The sequence below is a fragment of the Bos taurus genome, chromosome 22, assembly GCF_002263795.3.
Source record: "Bos taurus isolate L1 Dominette 01449 registration number 42190680 breed Hereford chromosome 22, ARS-UCD2.0, whole genome shotgun sequence".
Taxonomy (NCBI): Eukaryota; Metazoa; Chordata; class Mammalia; order Artiodactyla; family Bovidae; genus Bos; species Bos taurus.
In genome coordinates, this window is record NC_037349.1 from 15493772 (window position 1) to 15515108 (window position 21337).

The 21337-nt window shown below is 39.8% G+C and overlaps 1 protein-coding gene across 8 annotated transcripts in view; it reads right to left on the minus strand.

Moving 5' to 3' along the window:
* ANO10 (anoctamin 10) overlaps positions 1-21337 on the minus strand; it is a 277242-nt gene that overhangs the window by 186264 nt on the left and 69641 nt on the right. For all 8 annotated transcript variants that reach the window (XM_059879755.1, XM_024982851.2, XM_024982847.2 and 5 more), the window contains 4 exon segments: positions 17651-17848; positions 16413-16547; positions 4000-4119; positions 535-1104 (listed from right to left, as the gene is read on the minus strand). In XM_059879755.1, coding sequence (XP_059735738.1) covers positions 535-1104; positions 4000-4119; positions 16413-16547; positions 17651-17848 — 1023 coding nt within the window.

The following is a 21337-nucleotide window of genomic DNA, read 5'->3' on the forward strand; positions in this document are numbered from 1 at the left end:
TCATCTTTTACCACAGAGACAGACAAGAACAGCCTCCTTCACTGAGTTCGATGGCAGGCCTCTGCCCCACACAATTACACAAGTGGTTTTCAGATCCTAGACACAGAGTATGGTGATGTCTCAGTCAGTCTTATCCCTAGCAGAAAACACAACAGAGTATGAGAAGCACAGGTTGGATAAGCCTGGCTCTGCCATTTGCTGTCTGAACCTTGATAACGCTCAGTATCTTTCTCCATAAAAACTGTGAAATAACTTCTATTTCATGGTGCCCTGAGGAGGGGAAAATGAGGAACTATGGATAAAGTGCTTAGCAGGGCACCTAGAACATAGTAACTACCAATACTTCGGAGCTGTGAGAATCGTGACCTGGAGATCATGGGAGTTCCCAGAGCCCGTGAACTTCTCCTGATGTCTCCACAACGAGCCCAGAGCAACATCTATCTGCTTTGCCAGGTAGCGGTTCTAAGAATCCTGTGATCGAAGCAATGTTTCTTATAGGCAGATAAGACATAAATACAAAGCGTCAAGTCTTACCCCATGAGGTTAAAAACTCAGCGGCGTATCGATAGAGGCGGTTCATGATCTCGATCACGATGGCATAGATGATGCTGGGCACGTACAACAAGATGCTGGTCCACTCGGACCCGCTGTCCTCGTGCAGACCCAAGGCCCAGGCCTCCATGTCGAAGTAAATCATCATGACAAACAGGGAGAAATAGAGACAGAGGCACACGAAGGGCAGGGAGACCAGGTAAATGCGCAGCTGTCTCTTGTAGCTGGGGTAGAGCGGCTCCTCCCGGCCAGTGACTGGGTTGATACCCAGGACTCCGTGATACCCTGGCCGGGGCTCCTCGAACTTCCTCTTCATGACCAGGGTACCCCACCGGTAGGTCATGCTGGCACAGCCTCGCTTCCACACTTCCAAGATCACAGTGGACCAGATCAGGTTGAACGAGGCAAAGATCACATACTTGTCATAGTCTTCCCATGCAAACAAGTAGTAAGGTAACCCAATGATGGCCATGGGGATTAAGGCAAACGTGAAATACTCCAGAAATCCAAAGTAAAGAGCAATGGTTTCTCCAAAGTAGCCACGAATTCTGTCTACAATCAGAGGGGGAAAAAAGAGACCTTTAGCACAGGCTGCTGAAGACTTTTTTTAAAAAATCATTTCAAGTAAGCTTATTCACTTAAGTGGGGATCATTTAACAACCTATTTCCAAATCAGTGTGTAATAGTAAATTCATCCTCCATCAAGTACAGAAGTCCCGCTTGTCTGCAGAGCAAGCCTGACACCTCCCTGGGCTTTGGGCTCAAGCCATAGCTCCTGGGGCTGCTTCTCTTTACCGCCTCACTGATGGATGCCCTCTTCACAAGGAAAAACTCACCTTGGGCTTATCCCAAATCTCCAAGGTTCCTAGTTTAAATTCAGCCATGGCCAATGAACCATCGTTTTTTTTTTTTTTTTTTTTTACTGGCCACACCTCTTGGAATGCACAACTTCCCCAACCAGGGATGGAACCCATGGCCTCCGCAGTGGATGCACAGAGTCTCAACCACTCGACCACCAGGAAGTCTCACAGCCAATGAACCATCTTAATTTGGGGGTTTACTTTATGGTCCCCATTTTTCTCTCACTTTAATACTTTAGCATAATAGGGGTTATTTTCAAAGAAGACTTCCCATCCATAGTATCCTGCTCCCCTGCTACCCAAAGCTATATATTTTCATCATTGTGTCATGGCAAAATTTTCAATACCCTGAAGAAAAATTATTCAAAAGCACAAACAATATTCTACATGTTAACTTCTGGAACAGCCATGGAACACATTTATCTAAACTTTCATACACCCACTGGGCAGAAGAAGGCCAAGCAACCTCACTGTTAATTGTCTGTGAACTCGACACAAGCTAACGCAAAAGAGGTCACACACACTGTGTCCTTTGTCAGCCACATCTACATGGGCGAGTTCTTAGACTGCAAAACTGCCCTGCATTGGGACCAGGGTGGGATGCAGGCGGTAAGGGAGGTGTAATACTCAGAATTAGTATTTCTTGGTTAATTACATGCAGTTTAAAAAAAAAGAAAAACACAGTGTTTTAAGATAAAGCATCAGATCAGTCTATAAGGATGGTTCAGACTAAACAAAGATACTATTTTCCTCTATCTTTAATTCTTCTATTAACTCAGGAGCATGTTAAAATTAAAAAAAAAAAAAAAAAAGAGGGTATTACAAACTAACCTCAAATGAGAATCAGGTTAAAAGATACCCAAGCAATTAAAAAAAAAAGAAAAAGACACTCATGGGCCTCGGCTCCTAATCAAACCATCTCTCTCTTTTGATCTCAGGACAAGTTCAAGATCTTCCTGAGCCCCAGCTCTCCCAGAGGCCTCAAGACCACTACTACACCCGTGCTCAGCCTTCACCATCAACTCACTTTTCCCCGCTCACTTTCTAAGATATAGCTACTGGAGACTGTCACTTACAAGACCTAGAAGTAATATTTAAATTTACAGCCACCTAAAGGCTCCAAAATCACTGCACATGGTGACTGCAGCCATGAAATTAAAAGATGCTTACTCCTTGGAAGGAAAGTTATGACCAACCTAGATAGCATATTCAAAAGCAGAGACATTACTTTGCCAACAAAGGTTCGTCTAGTCAAGGCTACGGTTTTTCCTGTGGTCATGTATGGATGTGAGAGTTGGACTGTGAAGAAGGCTGAGCGGTGAAGAATTGATGCCTTTGAACTGTGGTGTTGGAGAAGACTCTTGAGAGTCCCTTGGACTGCAAGGAGATCCAACCAGTCCATTCTGAAGGAGATCAGCCCTGGGATTTCTTTGGAAGGAATGATGCTAAAGCTGAAACTCCAGTACTTTGGCCACCTCATGTGAAGAGTTGAGTCACTGGAAAAGACTCTGATGCTGGGAGGGATTGGAGGCAAGAGGAGAAGGGGATGACAGAGGATGAGATGGCTGGATGGCATCACTGACTCGATAGACGTGAGTTTGAGTGAATTCCGGGAGTTGGTGACGGACAGGGAGGCCTGGCATGCTGTGATTCATGGGGTCGCAGAGAGTCAGACATGACTGAGCAACTGAACTGAAGTGAACTGAAAGGCTAAACAAAGTGAAAAAATGTCATATAAGTGAAACATAAAATGATTTTTACATCACCTAGAACTATCAACATTTTTCCTTTCAAAGAATTCAAGTAAAAACTCAAAATGCAATTTCAAAATTGGACCCTAAAATGATTTTTTGCTCATTATGACAATATTATAATGACCGTTTTCAGAAATGGAAACTGGAAAGAAAATTTTAGAGGAATTCCTTTAAACAAAGTCAATAAGGCAATGTTCTTTAAAGAAAAACAGACAGTAATACTTATGGTGAAAGCTACCAACCTAAATATAATCTTTATGCTTAAAAAACATCACTAAACCAAAAAACTTGAACATCCATATTGACATAAGTTTACACAGAATAATGTTCAACATCCACTGAATAAATTAATGGTTATTCTTCTAAGTGTCTTCACAGAAAGTGGACAGATCCAGTAATGCACACCAAAGATCCTTATGAATTATCTCAAAAGATGCTTAGGCCTGCTAGTCTGCTGCTAAGAATGAGCACAGCTTGGCCTACTCCAAATAATTAGTTCTAAAGAAACAGCAATTTTCAAATACGAAATATTCATGGTCAAAGTGGATTCTTACAAACTATGTTCTACAACAAATCAGACACATGCTCAGGATGGCCACTCTGGATTGTCCGTGTCACTGGTGACATTTAATAAAAGCCTGCAATTCACTTCATCTAAAATGATATTAAGAATAAAATAAATAGATCATGCAACCCACCTTATCCTCCTCACCATTTTTTTTTTTGCCCACACACAGCTGGTGAGTCCTGCCCATCACAGCATTAAACATCCACCCAAGAAGGACATTACCACTGCTGTGTCCTCCTCTAAGAGAGGCAGCACTGACACGTACCTATGGGCTGAAACTTCAAGGTAAATCGAGTATACCAGGTGTCCTCGAGCTTCTTCAGGGCCTCATTGTCATGCAGTGGGAACACCTGAACCACAATGCCAGACGTGAGCAGCCTCCTCACTGCGGAAGGAAATTATGAGATGGGTTTGAGATTTCTCGTGACCACTTTCATTAAAGGCTACCCAGACTCTCCAAGAAAAGGGCTACATAAAGACCAGTACTGTCCTGCCTGCTCCCAAGGGGTATTCTTCTGTTCTTCAGGATGTCAACATCTTTACTATTTCCTTTGTATATGAAAGCAATACAAGTTGATGTAAAATTTTCAATCTTACAGAAATGCACAGATTAGAACTGGAGAGGCCCTGGTTATTCTCTCCCTCCCACAAAAAAAAATAACCACTGTAAATAGCAATTAAGTGTCTAAGCTGACTTCAAAATAAACATCCATAAATATTTATTTTAGATACAAAAGGAACCATTCGCTACACATCATTCTGTAATCTCATGGAGTGGTAGTAAACGATGAATATTTCTCAATGCCAATGTAAATAGAACATGAATATCCTTTTACACGGTGTCATAATATTCCCTTACATGAAGTGCTAAAATTGAACTAACCTTCTATTGAAAAATATTTATTTCCTTTTTTGGCTATTATAAATAATGTTAAAATTCTTGTAGATACAACTTACCCCATGTGCCTATGATTTCCTTGTTATATATACTTAGAAGTGCTAGGTCCAAGAGCAGAGCATATGTGTATCAAACTTAGACACATATTACAAAACAGCCTCTAGAAAAATTTTACTCATCTGTCTTCCCACTACAGTGAAAATAAGATGATGCTCAATTCATGCTCACTGATATAGAGTATTTTCAAAACCATTTTTCTCTTTTCTAATCTGCTAACAAAGGCTTACGTTCACAGCCAGCAAATACCAAAAAAAAAAAAAAAGACTTCCTGTTTTCAGCAATCATTTGGTATGATCATAACACTTGTGCACATATCTAGGCGATGAGACAGGCTGGGACCTGGGACCCTTCACAGAAGTGTTTGCACCTGGACAAAAGTCTCTTGCAGCAACAGAATATAAGGGACTAAAACCTACCTTACACAGGCCAGGTGCAAATTATGAACAGTGAGATTCAAAAAGGCCACAGATTGCCACTTCTGAGGTGCTGAGAGCAGAAGCAGAGTACTGCCCTGATCCCTGTACACAGCACCACTGCAGGGGTGGACAGAGCAGGTAAAGCCGCCCTCCATCCTGACCCACCAATCCGCGCCCACCCTCATACCTGACCCCGTCCCCTGCCCCGCACCCCCAGGAGCGAGCAAGCGCATCGGTTACTGCTTTCCCATGTGCTGCAGCATGAGTCCCGAGAAAGCCCTGCCTGAATTTCACCTGGCCTCTTATCAATTTCTGTTGAATAAAGAGGCCAAGAACCAAGGTCAGTTACAGAAAGACAAACACATTTAACTGAAGACAATATCCCCCAGTGATAATAAATGAATACGGGGTAATCTTTCACCCATAATTATTTAGAGTGACTCTGGGTGGGCGGGTCTTCGGGTCTTTCCGAGGAAATGTGTTCTGTTCACCGAGAACTCAGATGCACTGCCTGGTGCCCCATCTGGGGAGATGGGGTACTTTTCACACGAGTTCCCAGCAGTTTCTTCCTAAAGACTACGGCTGCTTATAAAATGGAACTCATCAAGAAAGAAAAGCCTGCTGTTTACATCCGTGGATAAGCTCTGAGTTCTTTAAGGTATATCAGCTCATCTCTACTGAGGGCTGCCTTCTTTATCTCCAATCTCCCTTGTTCCCACAGACAAGTGATGAGCATATCAGGCAAGAGGCCCCCAAGGAGGACAGCAAGTAAGTATCTGCAGCATGGAAGAGAAACACGATTTAAGTTTTCCATGTAGATATACTACATGTAACAGAGACGGCATCTCAGGACAGAGGTCCTTTTTTTTTTTTTTTAATTTTTATTTATTTTTTTTTATTTTTAAACTTTACATAATTGTATTAGTTTTGCCAAATATCAAAATGAATCCATCACAGGCATACATGTGCTCCCCATCCTGAACCCTCCTCCCTCCTCCCTCCCCATACCATCCCTCTGGGTCGTCCCAGTGCACTAGCCCCAAGCATCCAGTATCGTGCATTGAACCTGGACTGGCATCTCGCTTCATACATGATATTTTACATGTTTCAATGCCATTTTCCCAAATCTTCCCACCCTCTCCCTCTCCCACAGAGTCCATAAGACTGTTCCATACATCAGCGTCACTTTTGCTGTCTCGTACACAGGGTTATTGTTATCATCTTTCTAAATTCCATATATATGTGTTAGTATACTGTATTGGTGTTTTTCCTTCTGGCTTACTTCACTCTGTATAATAGGTTCCAGTTTAATCCACCTCATTAGAACTGATTCAAATGTATTCTTTTTAATGGCTGAGTAATACTCCATTGTGTATATGTACCACCGCTTTCTTATCCATTCATCTGCTGATGGACAGCTAGGTTGCTTCCATGTCCTGGCTATTATAAACAGTGCTGCGATGAACATTGGGGTACACGTGTCTCTTTCCCTTCTGGTTTCCTCAGTGTGTATGCCCAGCAGTGGGATTGCTGGATCATAAGGCAGTTCTATTTCCAGTTTTTTAAGGAATCTCCACACTGTTCTCCATAGTGGCTGTACTAGTTTGCATTCCCACCAACAGTGTAAGAGGGTTCCCTTTCCTCCACACCCTCTCCAACATTTATTTGTAGACTTTTGGATCGCAGCCATTCTGACTGGTGTGAAATGGTACCTCATAGTGGTCTTGATTTGCATTTCTCTGATAATGAGTGATGTTGAGCATCTTTTCATGTGTTTGTTAGCCATCTGTATGTCTTCTTTGGAGAAATGTCTATTTAGTTCTTTGGCCCATTTTTTGATTGGGTCATTTATTTTTCTGGAGTTGAGCTGGCGGAGTTGCTTGTATATTTTTGAGATTAGTTGTTTGTCAGTTGCTTCATTTGCTATTATTTTCTCCCATTCTGAAGGCTGTCTTTTCACCTTGCTGATAGTTTCCTTTGTTGTGCAGAAGCTTTTAAGGTTAATTAGGTCCCATTTGTTTATTTTTGCTTTTATTTCCGATATTCTGGGAGGTGGGTCATAGAGGATCCTGCTGTGATGTATGTCAGAGAGTGTTTTGCCTATGTTCTCCTCTAGGAGTTTAGGACAGAGGTCCTATTACAAACCCTTCAGTGTAATTTTAAAGAAAACGTAACCTCTTAGAAATGGGAGGGGGAAGGATAATAAAGAGGAGATATTTGATACTACCAAATTCTAGGAAAATTTTCATAATTCTAGGAAAAATTATCAATATGATCATGAAGGATAATGTCTTTGGTTAAATTTGTTTGTCTCAGATACGTGTAGAAGTATTAAAATCATACTGGTTAAATGACTGCTGGAAGCAGGAAATGTTTTTCTGGTTTTGATACTTGCTGTTGGTGAACGTAGGCCTTTGTTATCAAGTTAGAAACGATAAAACTGATTTTGAAGATATAAGAAAAAGTATGGATCTCAAAAAAAAAAAAGGATTTTTAATAGCTAGTGCTCCTTACAACTATATCTCATGCATAAGTTACACAGAGGGGAAAAGTCTTGAAAAGCTAGGGGTGTGATAAAAAGCCTCATTCTCCATGACTGAAAAAGGTATATACTGAAAATATCAACAGCTAGAGGAAAAAGGTATATGGTTTAAGTTATATCAGCTCTGGTGCTGTCAAATCCATTTTTTAAACATTTTTATTCTAAAGCGTTTCAGTGAATTGTTTTCTTCAGCTAACAGGAGTGAAAGTCGATCACTCACATCAGTTCTCATTCTTGGCGCTTACTGAGGGATGCACAGCTGTATCTTATTCTTCTATCACTATCCTTTTCAACTACCACATCAAGTTTAACTTTGAACTGACTTATGGCATCTGAATTACTATTTTACTATTTCTAAGCTCTTTTTAAAGGAATTGTTCCATTCTGCTATAGAAGACATTCAAGGCCTGCGTAAAAAGCTGGTTGTAAACCTCTAAAAATAGGGTTGCAAACTAAGGGACTAAGAGAGACTTTAAAGCTTCAAGTCCTAAATTACTGGGCTTCTCTTTACCACCAGTGCCAAAAGCATGGTTCTGGTTTCAGCTTCTAAAAATAGAAGAGGTGGTTTTTTTTTTTTTTTTCCTTCAGTCAGTCCTTGGACTTTTCTCTTGTCAGCTAAAAATGTAATTAACATGAGCCTTACCGTCAAAGGAAAATATAATGCTGTCTGTGCCTGTTTAAAGAAAGGAACAATTTAGGACTTCCCGGGAGGTCCAGCGGCTGACTCTGTGTTCCCAATGCAGGGGGCCCAGGTTCCATCCTTGCTCTCTCTGGTCGGGAAACTAGATCCCACATGCTGCAGCTAAGAGTTCGCATACTGCAACAAAGATCCCACGTGCCGAAATCAAGACCCGGTGCAGCCAAACAAATAAAAATAAATATTAAGAAATAAAGAAAGGAACAATTTAAACCCAGATTCCTTTAAGAATGCTGAATGGTCCACTGTCAAGCACTAGGACTATTACTATTACAGCCGTTACTAACCACAATCTAATTAAGGGAGACTGTAACTTGGCTTATACTAGGACCCTCTAAATAAAATAATGCAATGACAATACTAACACAGCCTTCAGTTAATGTGACATAAAAGTAAACACAGAAGTCCCTCTCACAATTCTTACAGTGTCTCTTTGCGATGGGGAGGAACAGGTGATGGTGCCTGCAATCCAGCAGAGGGGTGATGAACACACAGCACCCACAGGGAGACGAGGCTGCACGGGGAACACAGGGCCCCTGCCGCCCCTGCCACTGGCCCCCGTCCCAGGCCCTGCCTGCATCTAGGGCTCAGATGTGAACAGACCCCTCCTGTCTCAAAGAGGAACAAACTGCTTCTCAGGGACACCTGTGTTTTCAAAATGCATTTTTATATTCTGGTATTGTTTTAGTCCCTGCTTAACATAATAACTGCAAATATGTATGTGGCAAAACACAGTGTGTGTAGAGACATACAGATATAGATACACAGATATATGGTACGATACCCAGCAATACACACACACACACATCAGTGGTTTGTCTTATATGCATGCCTGCTACAGGGTATTTACTTGACATTCTCTCTATTATTCTCATAAGGCAATAATTTTAGAAGACAGAATATATCTGACCACTCTAATTTATCCATCTGTATACATAAGATATTCAGAGATGGTTGCTGCTAAGTCGCTTCAGTAGTGTCCGACTCTGTGCGACCCCAGAGATGGCAGCCCACCAGGCTGCCCCGTCCCTGGGATTCTCCAGGCAAGAACTCTGGAGTGGGTTGCCATTTCCTTCTCCAACGCATGAAAGTGAAAAGTGAAAGTGAAGTCGTTCAGTCACATTCGACTCTAAGCGACCCCATGGACTACAGCCCACCAGGCTCCTGCGTCCATGGGATTTTCCAGGCAAGAGTACTGGAGTGGGGTGCCATTGCCCTCTCCGTCAGAGGTAGTTATTGTCCTAAAAAAGAATAACACAAGAGATTGCCACACCCCATCCATCAAAACATGACAATCATCTGATAGACATTTTGAGACAGAGCTTTTACCTAAACTAAATAATATCCCTTAGGATAAAGTTAATACATAAGAAAGTCTCCACTCTCTCAATGCCTCTTTATAAAGAAAATTTTTCGCTAGGTTACCTGCATGACTGTTAATTACTAGGAATCAACAGGCAAAGGCAGTCAGAGAGCCTGAGATCTCAGCTCACACAGACAACTAGAAAAGGGATGCCCCCAGATGGCCGCTGACGACTAAGACACACGTATAACCAGAAACAGAATGTGGCCCTCCTGGTGACAAGTGGTGGCAGAAAGACATCCCTGTCCTGTTCTTCTTCATGAGGTCAAATTAAAAACAACAAAGGAAATAAGAACCATAAAGGGAAACCCTACTTTTGATGATAGTAAAACAAATGAACAAACAAACAAAAAAAACTATAAAGTGAAAACAGAAACTGAAAAGTGGCCTTAAAAATCAGCCCAGCGTTCTAAGCTAAGAGCAAGCTGGGTCCAAGCAGGCAGGGGGCAGGGTTCTCCTGCACACTGAGGGGTGGGGAACTACTGTCCCCATACCCAGAATGCAGGCTAAGGGGGTGCTCCTTGCCTGGGACCACAGCCAGACCAGAGACACAAGGCTGGAGGAGGGAAAGGGCATGTCTGCCGTCTTGGGAAAAGCGCTGCCTACTGGGGCAGAGGGATGGACACAGGCAGCACAGCAGCTGTGGTCTTGGTTGGCCACAGACAGACGGAAAGGTCAAACCCAGCAACACTCCTCTTAAGAACAGGGCTCCAGGGATTTAACCCTCCCTGGTGGTCCAGTGGTTAAGAGTCCACCTTCTAAGGCAGGGGATGAGGGTTCCATCCCTGGTCTGGGAACAAAGATCCCACATGCCACAGAGCAGCTAAACCCATACACCACAACTACTGAGGCCAAGCACTGTAACAAAAACATCCTGCATGATGCAACTAAGACCCAACACAGTCAAATCAATGAAGAAATAAAGAAAAGGGCTCCACGGAGGCTCTAAGATCGCTCAAGGAGAACACACTGTCAGGCAGAATCCCAGTTCCTGACCACCGCAGTTCCTGACTGGAGGCCCCCCAACATCGCCTCTTCCCAATATACACACTTCCTTCCCAGAAGAGCTGGTCTGGAAAAAATAGGGGTTCATTAAAAAAAATAAGCAAATGCCACAAAGAAACTGACATCAAACTATGCAAGAATACTATCAGAGAAAAGAGGAAAGTCATTTTTTTAAAAGGCAGAGAAGAAACACAGCAAAAACATTACAGCATAGAGCAAAGAAAAATTATGGAATTCTTCAAGGAGTTAATGAAATTAAAGCAAGCCACATCTCTGAAATTAAAATCAAGGAAAACCTATGAGAGCTGAAAGGGGGAGCCTGGAAAAGCAAAATATCAGAAAAATAAAACTATTACAGATACAAAGAAAGTCACAGTAAAAGCTACTGAAGAAGTAAAGACTCAAAGAACAAAGCTGGAAAATGGTAGACATGCCTAAAAAATTACATAAAAACTTTAAAATATTTCAGAGAATATATAGACATATATATATATATATATATATAAGTATATACATTACGTCGGAGAAGGCAATGGCACCCCACTCCAGTACTCTTGCCTGGAAAATCCCATGGACGCAGGAGCCTGGTGGGCTACAGTCCATGGGTTTGCACAGAGTCGGACACGACTGAGCGACTTCACTTTCACTTTTCACTTTCATGAACTGGAGAAGGAAATGGCAACCCACTCCAGTGTTCTTGCCTGGAGAATCCCAGGGATGGCGGAGCCTGGTGGGCTGCCGTCTCTGGGGTCGCACAGAGTCGGACACGACTGAAGCGACTTAGCAGCAGCAGCAGCATACATTACATACATATATATATACACACACACACATACACAAATGGCATTCTTAAAGACAAGAACAGAAAATAAAACCAAATAACTCTTCAAAGGTAACTGAAGAAAATGTTTTTGAAATCATGCTAATCTTTAATCTACACAGTAAAGACGATATGTCCAACAAAAAACTGCTACAAGATAATTAACATCAAGACATACACAGATAACTGGAAATACAGACAAAGAGGAATGATAAGCACCTACATTTAAGTTTCTAGACACCTCCCAAAAGTCATACAGGTCAAAAAGGAGAGCAAGCAAAAGCATCTATGCCACATGACTAACTCAGAGACAGAGGAAAGTACATAATGCAGTTTACAGGGAAGCCAGGCAGTAGCGAATGAATACACTCTTGGTTCCCGAGTGTACACGGGACATTTTCCAAGACAGACCATATGTTAGGCCTCAACAGATTTAAAAAGATATGGATTATAAAAAGTATCCTTTGACCACAGCGGGATGAAGTTGGAAATCAATAACAGAAGGAAAACTGAGGAATTCACAAATGTGTGTAAAGTAAACATCACATTCTGAAACAGCCAGTGGGTCAAGGAAGAAACTACAGGGGAAATTAGGAAATACCTAGAAATGAATGAAAACCAAACATCATATACCAAAACATATGGGACACAGAGAAAGCAAGTCTAACAGGGCAGTTAGTAGCAATAAATGCGTATATTTAAAAACAAGAAAGATCTCAAATAACAACTTAACTTTACTATTAAGGAATTAGAAGAAGAAGAGTAATTTAAACCCAAAACTAGCAGAAGGAAGAAAAAAAAAAAAAGACTGGAACAGAGATAAATCAAACAGGATAGAAAGATAACAGAGAAAATTACAAAAACCAAAAGTTGGTTCTTTGAAAAGATCAACAAAACTGACAAATCTTTAGCTAGATGAACTGAGAAAAACAGACCACATAAAACTACTAAAATCAGAGATGAAAATGGGTGCGTTACTATTGATTCTAAAGAAATCAGAAAGATTGTAGAGTATACTATGAATACTTGTACACCGACAAACTGGCTAGCCTAGAGGAAATGGACAAATTCCTAGAAACACAAAACATAGCAAAACTCAATCAGCAAGGAAGAGAAAATGTGAACAGATTTATAATTATAAAGCAGTAACTAAAAAAAAATCTCATGACAAAGAAAAAAACAGAACTTGATACCTTTACTGGTGAATTTTACCACTATTTAAAGGAAAACTAATACCAATCCTTCTCCAATTTTCCCCAAAAATTTAAGAGGAAGGAACACTACTAACTCACTCTATGAGGCCAGAATTACCCTGACACAAAGTCAGACAAAAGCACTACAAGAAGAGAAAACTATAGACCAATATCCCTTATGAACAATGATGCAAAAATCCTCAGCAAAATACTAGCAAAGTCAACTCGGCAACATGTTAAAAGGATTATATACCATGACAAGTGGGATTTATTCTGAGAATTCAAGGATAGTTCAATATACTAAAATCAGTCTATGTAATACATCACATTAACAGAATGAAGGGGAGAAAAAAAAACAACCCACATCATGTTGAATGGTGAAAGAATAAAAGTTTTTCTCTAAAATCAGAAATAAGACAAAGATGACCACTTTCATCACTTTTATTCAACATGTTATTGGAAGTTTTAGCCTGAGCAAATAGGCAAGTAAAGGAAATAAAAGACATCAACACGGAAAAGTTAGAAGTTAAATTGTCTCTGTTCACAGATGATATCATCTTATATGTAGAAAACCCTAAAATTTCCACAAAAATACTATCAAAGCCAATAAATGAAGTCAGTAAAGTAGCAGGACACAAAGTCAGCACCTAAAAATCAGTTTCATCTCTATACACTAACAATGAACTATCTGAAAAGATAATTATGAAAACAATTCTATTTTCAATAACATCATGTAGAATAAAATACTTAGGAATTAACAAAGGAGGTGAAGGGCTTTCCTAGTGGCTCAGATGGTAAAAAATCTGTCTCCAGTGTGGGAGACCCAGGTTGAATCCCTGGGTTGGGAAGATTCCCTGGAGAAGAAAATGGCAACCCACTCCAGTATTCTTGCCTGGAGAATCCCATGGATGGAGGAGCCTGGAAGGCTCCAGTCCATGGCATCGCAAAGTCAGACACGACTGAGCTACTGACACACAACACACAACAAGGAGATGAAAGATTATACAAATAAAAACTATAAAACAATGCTATAAGAAATAAAACATATATAGAGACATACCCCATATCCATGGGAGTTTATCTTGTTAAAATGTCAGTACTATCCAAAGTAATCTACAGATTCAATGCAATTCCTACCAAAATCCCAATGATGTCTTCTGGAAAATTAGAAACACCCATCCTAAAACACATATCAAATTTCAGGGAAACTCAAACAGCCAGAACAATTTTAAAAAACAAAAGCAAAACTTCCTTATTTCAAAACTTACCACAAAGCCATAATAATCAAAACAGTGTCATACTAGCATACAGACAGACTATACAGGCCAAAGGAATAGAAGAGAGAGCTCAGAAATGAACCCTCACGTATGTGGTCAAATGATTTTTACAGGAGTACCAGGGCGACTGAATGAGTGAAGAATAGTTTTTGACAAATGGGTGGTAGGAAAACTGCATATCCACATGCCAAAGACTGAAGGTGCTTAACACCATACACAAAAATTAACTCAAAATGGATTAAAAACCTAAACATAAAATCCAAAACTATTAAGTTCCTAACATAAAACACAGAGAATAAGCTTTAGGACGGTGTCTTTGGCGATAATTTCTTAGATATGAACCAAAGGTACAGGAAAATGTTAAAATTTTGTGCATCAAAACAGAGTATCACCAAAGTAAAAACTGGCAGCCCACAGAATGGGAGAAAACATCTGGGGAAAAACATTTGCATAGCATATATCTCATAAGGGATTAATATCCAGAATACATAGAGAATGCCTAAAACTCAACAATCACAACAAAAACTTGATTCAAAAATAGGCAAAGGACATACACAGACATTTCTCCAAAGACATTTACTCAGTATCAACAGTCACTAGGTAAGTGCAAGTCAAAAACTGCAATGAGATAGCACCTCATACCTGTTAGGATGGCTACTATCAAAGTATCAGAACATAATAACTGTGGGCAAGGAAGTGAAGAAACTGCAATGCTGTACACTGCTGGCGGGAATCTGAAATGGTACAGTCCCTGTGGAAAACAGGATGCAAGTACTTCAGAAAAATTAAAAATAGAATTACCATATGATCCAGGAAGTCCATTTCTTGTTATATACCAAAAAGAATTGAAAGCAGGATCTCAAAGAAATATGTGCATACCCATGGTCATTACATCATTACTCACAATAACCAAAAAGCAGAGGCAACCCAAGCAGCCACTGATGAAGGAATGAATAAACAATATGCAGTACCTACATACAATGGAACACTGGGTAGTCTTAAGTAGAAGGGAATTCTGACATCTGCTACAACAAAGATAAACCTGGAGGACATTACACCAAGTGAAATATGCCAGTCACAAAAAGAGAAACACTGTGTGATTTCACTTATTTGAGATACATAGAACAGTCAAAACCACCAAGACAGAAGTAAAATGGCGGTTGCCAGGTCTTAGAGCAAGACAAGGTGGGAGAGTGATTATTTAACGGATACAGAGTGTCAGTTTCACAAGATGGAAAGAACTGTGGAGATGGACGGTGTTGATGGCTGTAAAACATTATGAATGTATTTAATACCAGTGAACTGTACATTTAAAAGTTTTGGAAATGGTAAATTTTATGTTATATGTACTTCACATTAAAAAAAGAGAGAGAAACTTAAGAGATAATAACAACAACAACAACAAAAAGAGTGATCTATGATTGGATCTTGGTTTAAACAAACTATCTGGTGACAAGTGAGTAAGTCTGAATATGGACTGACTCGGGCACCCGTCCTCCTGGATGACACTGACTGTTACAAGGAAAGGAGACTGGGGACACAGAAACTGGTATGTTTAAAGAATTTCTTAGGCAGCAAAAATGTTCTGGGCCTTGCTATTATCTGGGTTTCAGGAAAATTTGGAATTACATGTCATAAATACTTTCAGTCTACAAACTGATATTTTCATTCAAACGGAATTATACAAAATCAGAAAGTTACAAACTGCTAGTTTGCATTCAGGTATGATGTCCCACTGTGACTCTTAAGTCTTTCTATGTTTGTATCTGTTCATACCCAGTGAGATGAGAGGAGATGGAAAGAAGGCTCCAGGAAAAGACCATGTGTCTAGTTTTTATTCCTCTACAGATTTTCATTACACTATAATGCTGGGCATACGGTAAACTTGGCTAATTTTAACTGAGTAATATGCAAATGCATTCACACTGAATTTTAAGCTTACTGAATGCTGTGAACCTTGATAAAGAAGAAGTTGAGAACCATAAAGAACAAATAAGTTGATCTAAAGCTACAACATCATGAAGGTCTAAAGGCAAAATATATAATGGTGAAAAAATAAATTATTGTAAAGTTGTGTAAGTTTTTCAGTAAGGGTGGAAAAAGTCATTATAATTTGTTATTTACTAAGCAAAATATAATTGCATTATGGAGGAGCCTGGTAGGCTATAGTCCATGGGGTCGCTAAGAGTCGGACACGACTGAGCGACTTCCCTTTCACTTTTCACTTTCATGCATTGGAGAAGGAAATGGCAACCCACTCCAGTGTTCTTGCCTAGAGAATCCCAAGGATGGGGGAGCCCTGTGGGCTTCCGTCTCGGGGTCGCACAGAGTCGGACACAACTGAAGCCACTTAGCAGCAGCAGCAGCAGAATGTATATTCATGAAATTAGTTGATACAATGACTCACATAATGATTTTCCTGGGTACAATTTTGCCTGGGGGTAACCAGGGATCATTTTTTCATCTCTGGCTCGAAGATTTTCAAGTTCATGTTTGATAATGAATTGACGTTCTGCCATGCTGAGGAAATCATCATTATCATCTAAAACAAAACAAAAATTCATAGTTATTTTCTCAGTATTAGCCAAAATAAAATCTAAAATATTCAAATACCCTGGGATTATGAAATAATGGTATAGACAATAAGTAATTACCATAAAGAGTAATCCAAGTAATAAAAATTACATAGAAAAGGATATAAGAATAAAAATATTCTAAATGCCTTCACATAATACAGTTCTTCAATCATTATGCTAATGATTATATGGTTCAAACAACCAAATGGTAGACACTTGCTTGCCCTCATTTAACTGAAATGAACAGAAAGTAATATATTCTTTAATTTTAACAATATTTTTATTTAGGAATGGATCTGAAGTTTGCCTACAAGGCAAATTCTCTTCCAAACTCTCAAGCCCAGGCCAATTTCCTTGTGGAATCCAACATCCCTCACATACATGAAGAAGAAAGCCTGATAAGAAAATAGTGTCATTTTTTGACAGGTGAATCCCCTCAAATGTGGTGAATTTCACCTCAATCATTTATTTACCAATATACAAAAATCCAGAGTGACTGAGTCTGAAGAAGTCCAATTGTATCTTCTAACTCTGAAAGACCCTGGAAGGGACCAGTTCTGAAAGCAACCTCCCACTCTGCTTTCACAGCCATCCTGGATTTCACAGTTCTTTCCAGAAATCACTCTCTTCTGAAACCCCCTTTGAGGCCAGAACAGAAGCAGGATAGGGAATTACAGGATATGAAATACTACTGTGCTTCTTACTTATATCAATCTAATGAACATCACCATTCTAAGACTTAGAATTATATAAATAAGTGACATATGTCAGTTTATGTTCATCTATTCCAGAGGTTACAAAGTAAATCTGCAACCCCAAACCTGATCCCACCTGGTTTGATAAATAAAATTTTATTGGTACATAGCCTCATTCATTTGCTTCTTATGGCTGTAGGCTGCTTTTGCTGGACAAAGGTTGTGCTGAATAACTATGACAGATCATAGTGTCCACACAGCCTAAAATATTTACTATCAGGCCCTTTACTGAAAAACTTTGCTGACCCCTGATCTATTCATCAAAGACTTCCTTTTGATAAATTGATTCTGATAGAAACAACCTTGGAACTTACCATCAAAATCTTTGAAGCTGTGTCGGGTTCCATACGTGAAGGCTCTCATGGTGTTATCACTGCACTCTTTTACCAATCCCACTGCTTCTGCCCCCAGCAACAATCGAATCTTGGAGGCACCGACAAGATATAAGTTCTGATTTTCTAGTGTTTCTTTTTCATATTTATTTAACAACGGTCTAAACGACAGCTGAGCACCTTCGGAAACAAAAGATGAGCAGAATCTTAGAAACTGATAAACATAAAAGTTTCAAATATGAAAGCCTTTTAAGTAAGTATTCTGTTTCTAGTTTGGCAGAAGGCAAATAAATTATATTAATGATTTAAATCCATCTCCCAAATAAATAATAAATAAAAGTTAAGTTGGGGAAGGCAGTTCTTTATAGCTTTTTGAAATAAACGTCAAAACTGGAAACTGTAATAAGTGGCTTGTCAGTTACTCAAATTAGAAGTAGATATTAGACAAGAATAAAATATTTGTTAGCTCTAAATATAAAATTGCACTAAGTAAAAACATGAAGCAAAAGGATATAATATAAAAAATACAAAAATTTAAGAAAATTAATTTGAAATAAAATATCCCAATAAAAATGCAATAAATGTAACACAATTATAGAAGATTACAGATTGTGTGAATGTTAAATACTGAATAATAAAGAGTGAAATAATTTTTCAATGATTTTTCCCATAAATATTAATACATTCAATTAGGTTTAAAGCAGATATTGTTACTTGATACTGTATATGTAATTATTTCACTTAAAAGATTGTAGAAAAAGGAATTTTTCCTAATTTTTAATTTCTATCTACATCAGACTTTTTAAGGTATGTTTATATCTTTACTATTTATCCTGTATGAAGTGTTGACAGGAGTTATAAAAATACCAATCAGATGGAACAGGATAATGAGCAGAATTTATATTTTACTTACCCAGGGGGTTAGTAAGGTTAACTTGCTATGGCATTATTATTTAGGTACTTTACAACAGAGGCGTTTAAGGCTTTAATTAAAAAACAAATAAAAGATCTGTTCAATTTAAAGAAAACACAAATGGCTCTTAAACAGAAAATCCTTAATGTCATCCATATTAAGATAAATGCACAACACCACCAATATGTTATTTTTCACTTCTCACACTACAAAAATCAAGTCAGATTGAAAAAATAGATGGTGGGGGTGTTAGCCATGAAAGTGCTCCACTCCACCCAGATCTCCCCTCCAAAGAATTTGCTGTGAGAAGCAGAGCTGACCGATAGCCATCTGCTTGTCCCCCTTTGGCTGCTGCACCCCCACACCTAGGCCATGGGCTGAACCCCCCAGGACAGTGGAATGAAGCCATTGTGCAATGCTGAGCCTGGCTAATATGTTCTCAGAACCATGCTATAGTCTGAGGCTTTTCCTATCCAAGTCTCCTTCCTTCCCTCTCTCCTTTCACAAGCTTCAGACACGCACCAAAGTCAGAAGGCTATCATTGTCTAAGCCTGCTCCTTCCTACTTTATCTTTCTACAGATGATCCTCTCTACAAACCTCCTGTGCATTAAATCCCACTTGGCATCTCTTGCTTGAAAGACCCAAACGACACAGCATGTAGGGAAGGTACTCTTAGACATGGCTAGGGGAACAAAAACTGCTATAACCTTCATGGAGAACCATGAAGAGAACCATGAATGTTGTTCTGAAAAAGAGCACTCTCTCATTGCAATCCCCCACCCGTGAAGCAATGATTTGTTCATGTGATTCCTTTAGGGTTTGTTTTCATGTCACCAGACAACATGCTTTTAGAGCTTTTTTTTTTTTAACTTTGGAAAATGAGGATTAAACTCTCTTTCCAACCCACCTCCCTCATTTCTACCCACCATTCTCACAGTATCATTATATCATCCTTTTCATTCCATCAACAGTACTTTCATTATTATGGCTACATACATTATAGTTGAGCCTTACAATGTGTTATGATTTTCCTTTCCTACAACTTACCATTTTCCCAAAAGTCGGTATCTAGCTTGTTTCATAATGTGCTTAATATACTTATTGATAATTCAATCCCCCAAGCTAACTGATTAAGTCTTCCCTCAATACACTGTCATGAGAAAGAGTCTGACAACATCTTTTCAGAGATCTTATCTTTACCCTCACACGTTGTTGGCAGCTGGGTGAGTTCAGAATTCTAGACTGAAACCATTTTCCTTCAGAAATGAAGATATTCCTTCACTGCCTTCTAGCTTCCAGTGTTTCTGACCTAGCTTCTTTTTTTGGAAGTCCATAGTGTCTTCCTGTCCCCAGGATTCTGAAACATTCCAATCATATACACCAGTTTCAGCCAGTCTGGGCACTGCATGGGCCCATTCAATCTGAAAAAGCGTACACCAGTCCTGAGTTTTTCTTTGACGATTTCTTCCTCTCCTTTTTCTCTGTTTCCTTTCTAGAACTCCTTTTATTCAGAGGTATATACCTCCTGGACACTTTTAGGGGGTGTTTTCTGTAGTTTTATGAAGTATCTGATGAAGGACTGATGCTAAGGCTGAAGCTCCAATACTCGGGCCACCTGATGTGAAGAGACGATTCACAGGAAAAGACCTTGATGCTGGGAAAGATTGAGGGCAAGAGAAGGGGACGACAGAGGATGAGATGGTTGGATGGCATCACTGACTCGATGGACATGAGTTTGAGCAGACTCAGGGAGATGGTGAAGGACAGGGAAGCGGGGCATGCTGCAGTTCACGGGGTCACTGAGACACAACTTGGCGAATGAACAATGACAACAAAGCGTCTGCTCCACCTCTTTCCCAGGTCCAGCCCCCTTTTTGCCAGAGCTGAGGGTTAAACTTTGGTTTCTTCCATGAAGTCATCCCTTAGCACCCTGAAAAGCATCACCAAGCATCACTTCTTCCTTCCCTTGACTTTCATAGCAAGTACACATACCAGACTCATTTTTAAGTATCATGCGTTATTTTGTAACAGCTTTTTCATTAGCTTTTTGCCTATTCCTTTGACTTCCTGGATCTAGCATTCAGTCTCCTTACCCTGACAGTAATATCTTTGCTGGCAGAGACATGTTTCTGTTCCTCTTAGCATCATAACCAACACACAAAGAATACTCAAAGACAATCATACATTTGACAAATTTATTAAGTACCTACTATGCACCAGGTACTGTACACAGGCACAGAGTTTACAGCTGTGAACAAAATCACTCAGGGTGTTTATGGTCTAAGAGAGACTTACAACCTAACGTTGACTTAAGACCTCCTTTCAAGGGTGGAGGAGCCAAGATGGCAGAGGAGTAGGACGGGGAGAACACTTTCTCCCCCACAAATTCATCAAAAGAGCATTTAAACGTCGAGTAAATTCCACAAAACAACTTCTGAATGCCGGCAGAGGACATCAGGCACCCAGAAAAGCAACCCAACTCTTCGAAAGGAGGTAGGAAAAAATATTAAAGGAAAAAAAAGAGACAAAAGAGGGAGGGACAGAGCTCCATCCCGGGAAGGGAATCTTAAAAAGAGAGAAGTTTCCAAACACCAGGAAACTTTCTCACTGCCGAATCTGTGCCGAGCTTTGGAAGCACAGAGGGCAACATAACAGGGAGGAAAAAATAAATAAACAATTAAAACGCGCAGATTGAGAGCCCTACGGTAACTCCCCCAGCGGAGAAGCAGCACAGAGGCCTGCATCCGCCATTAGC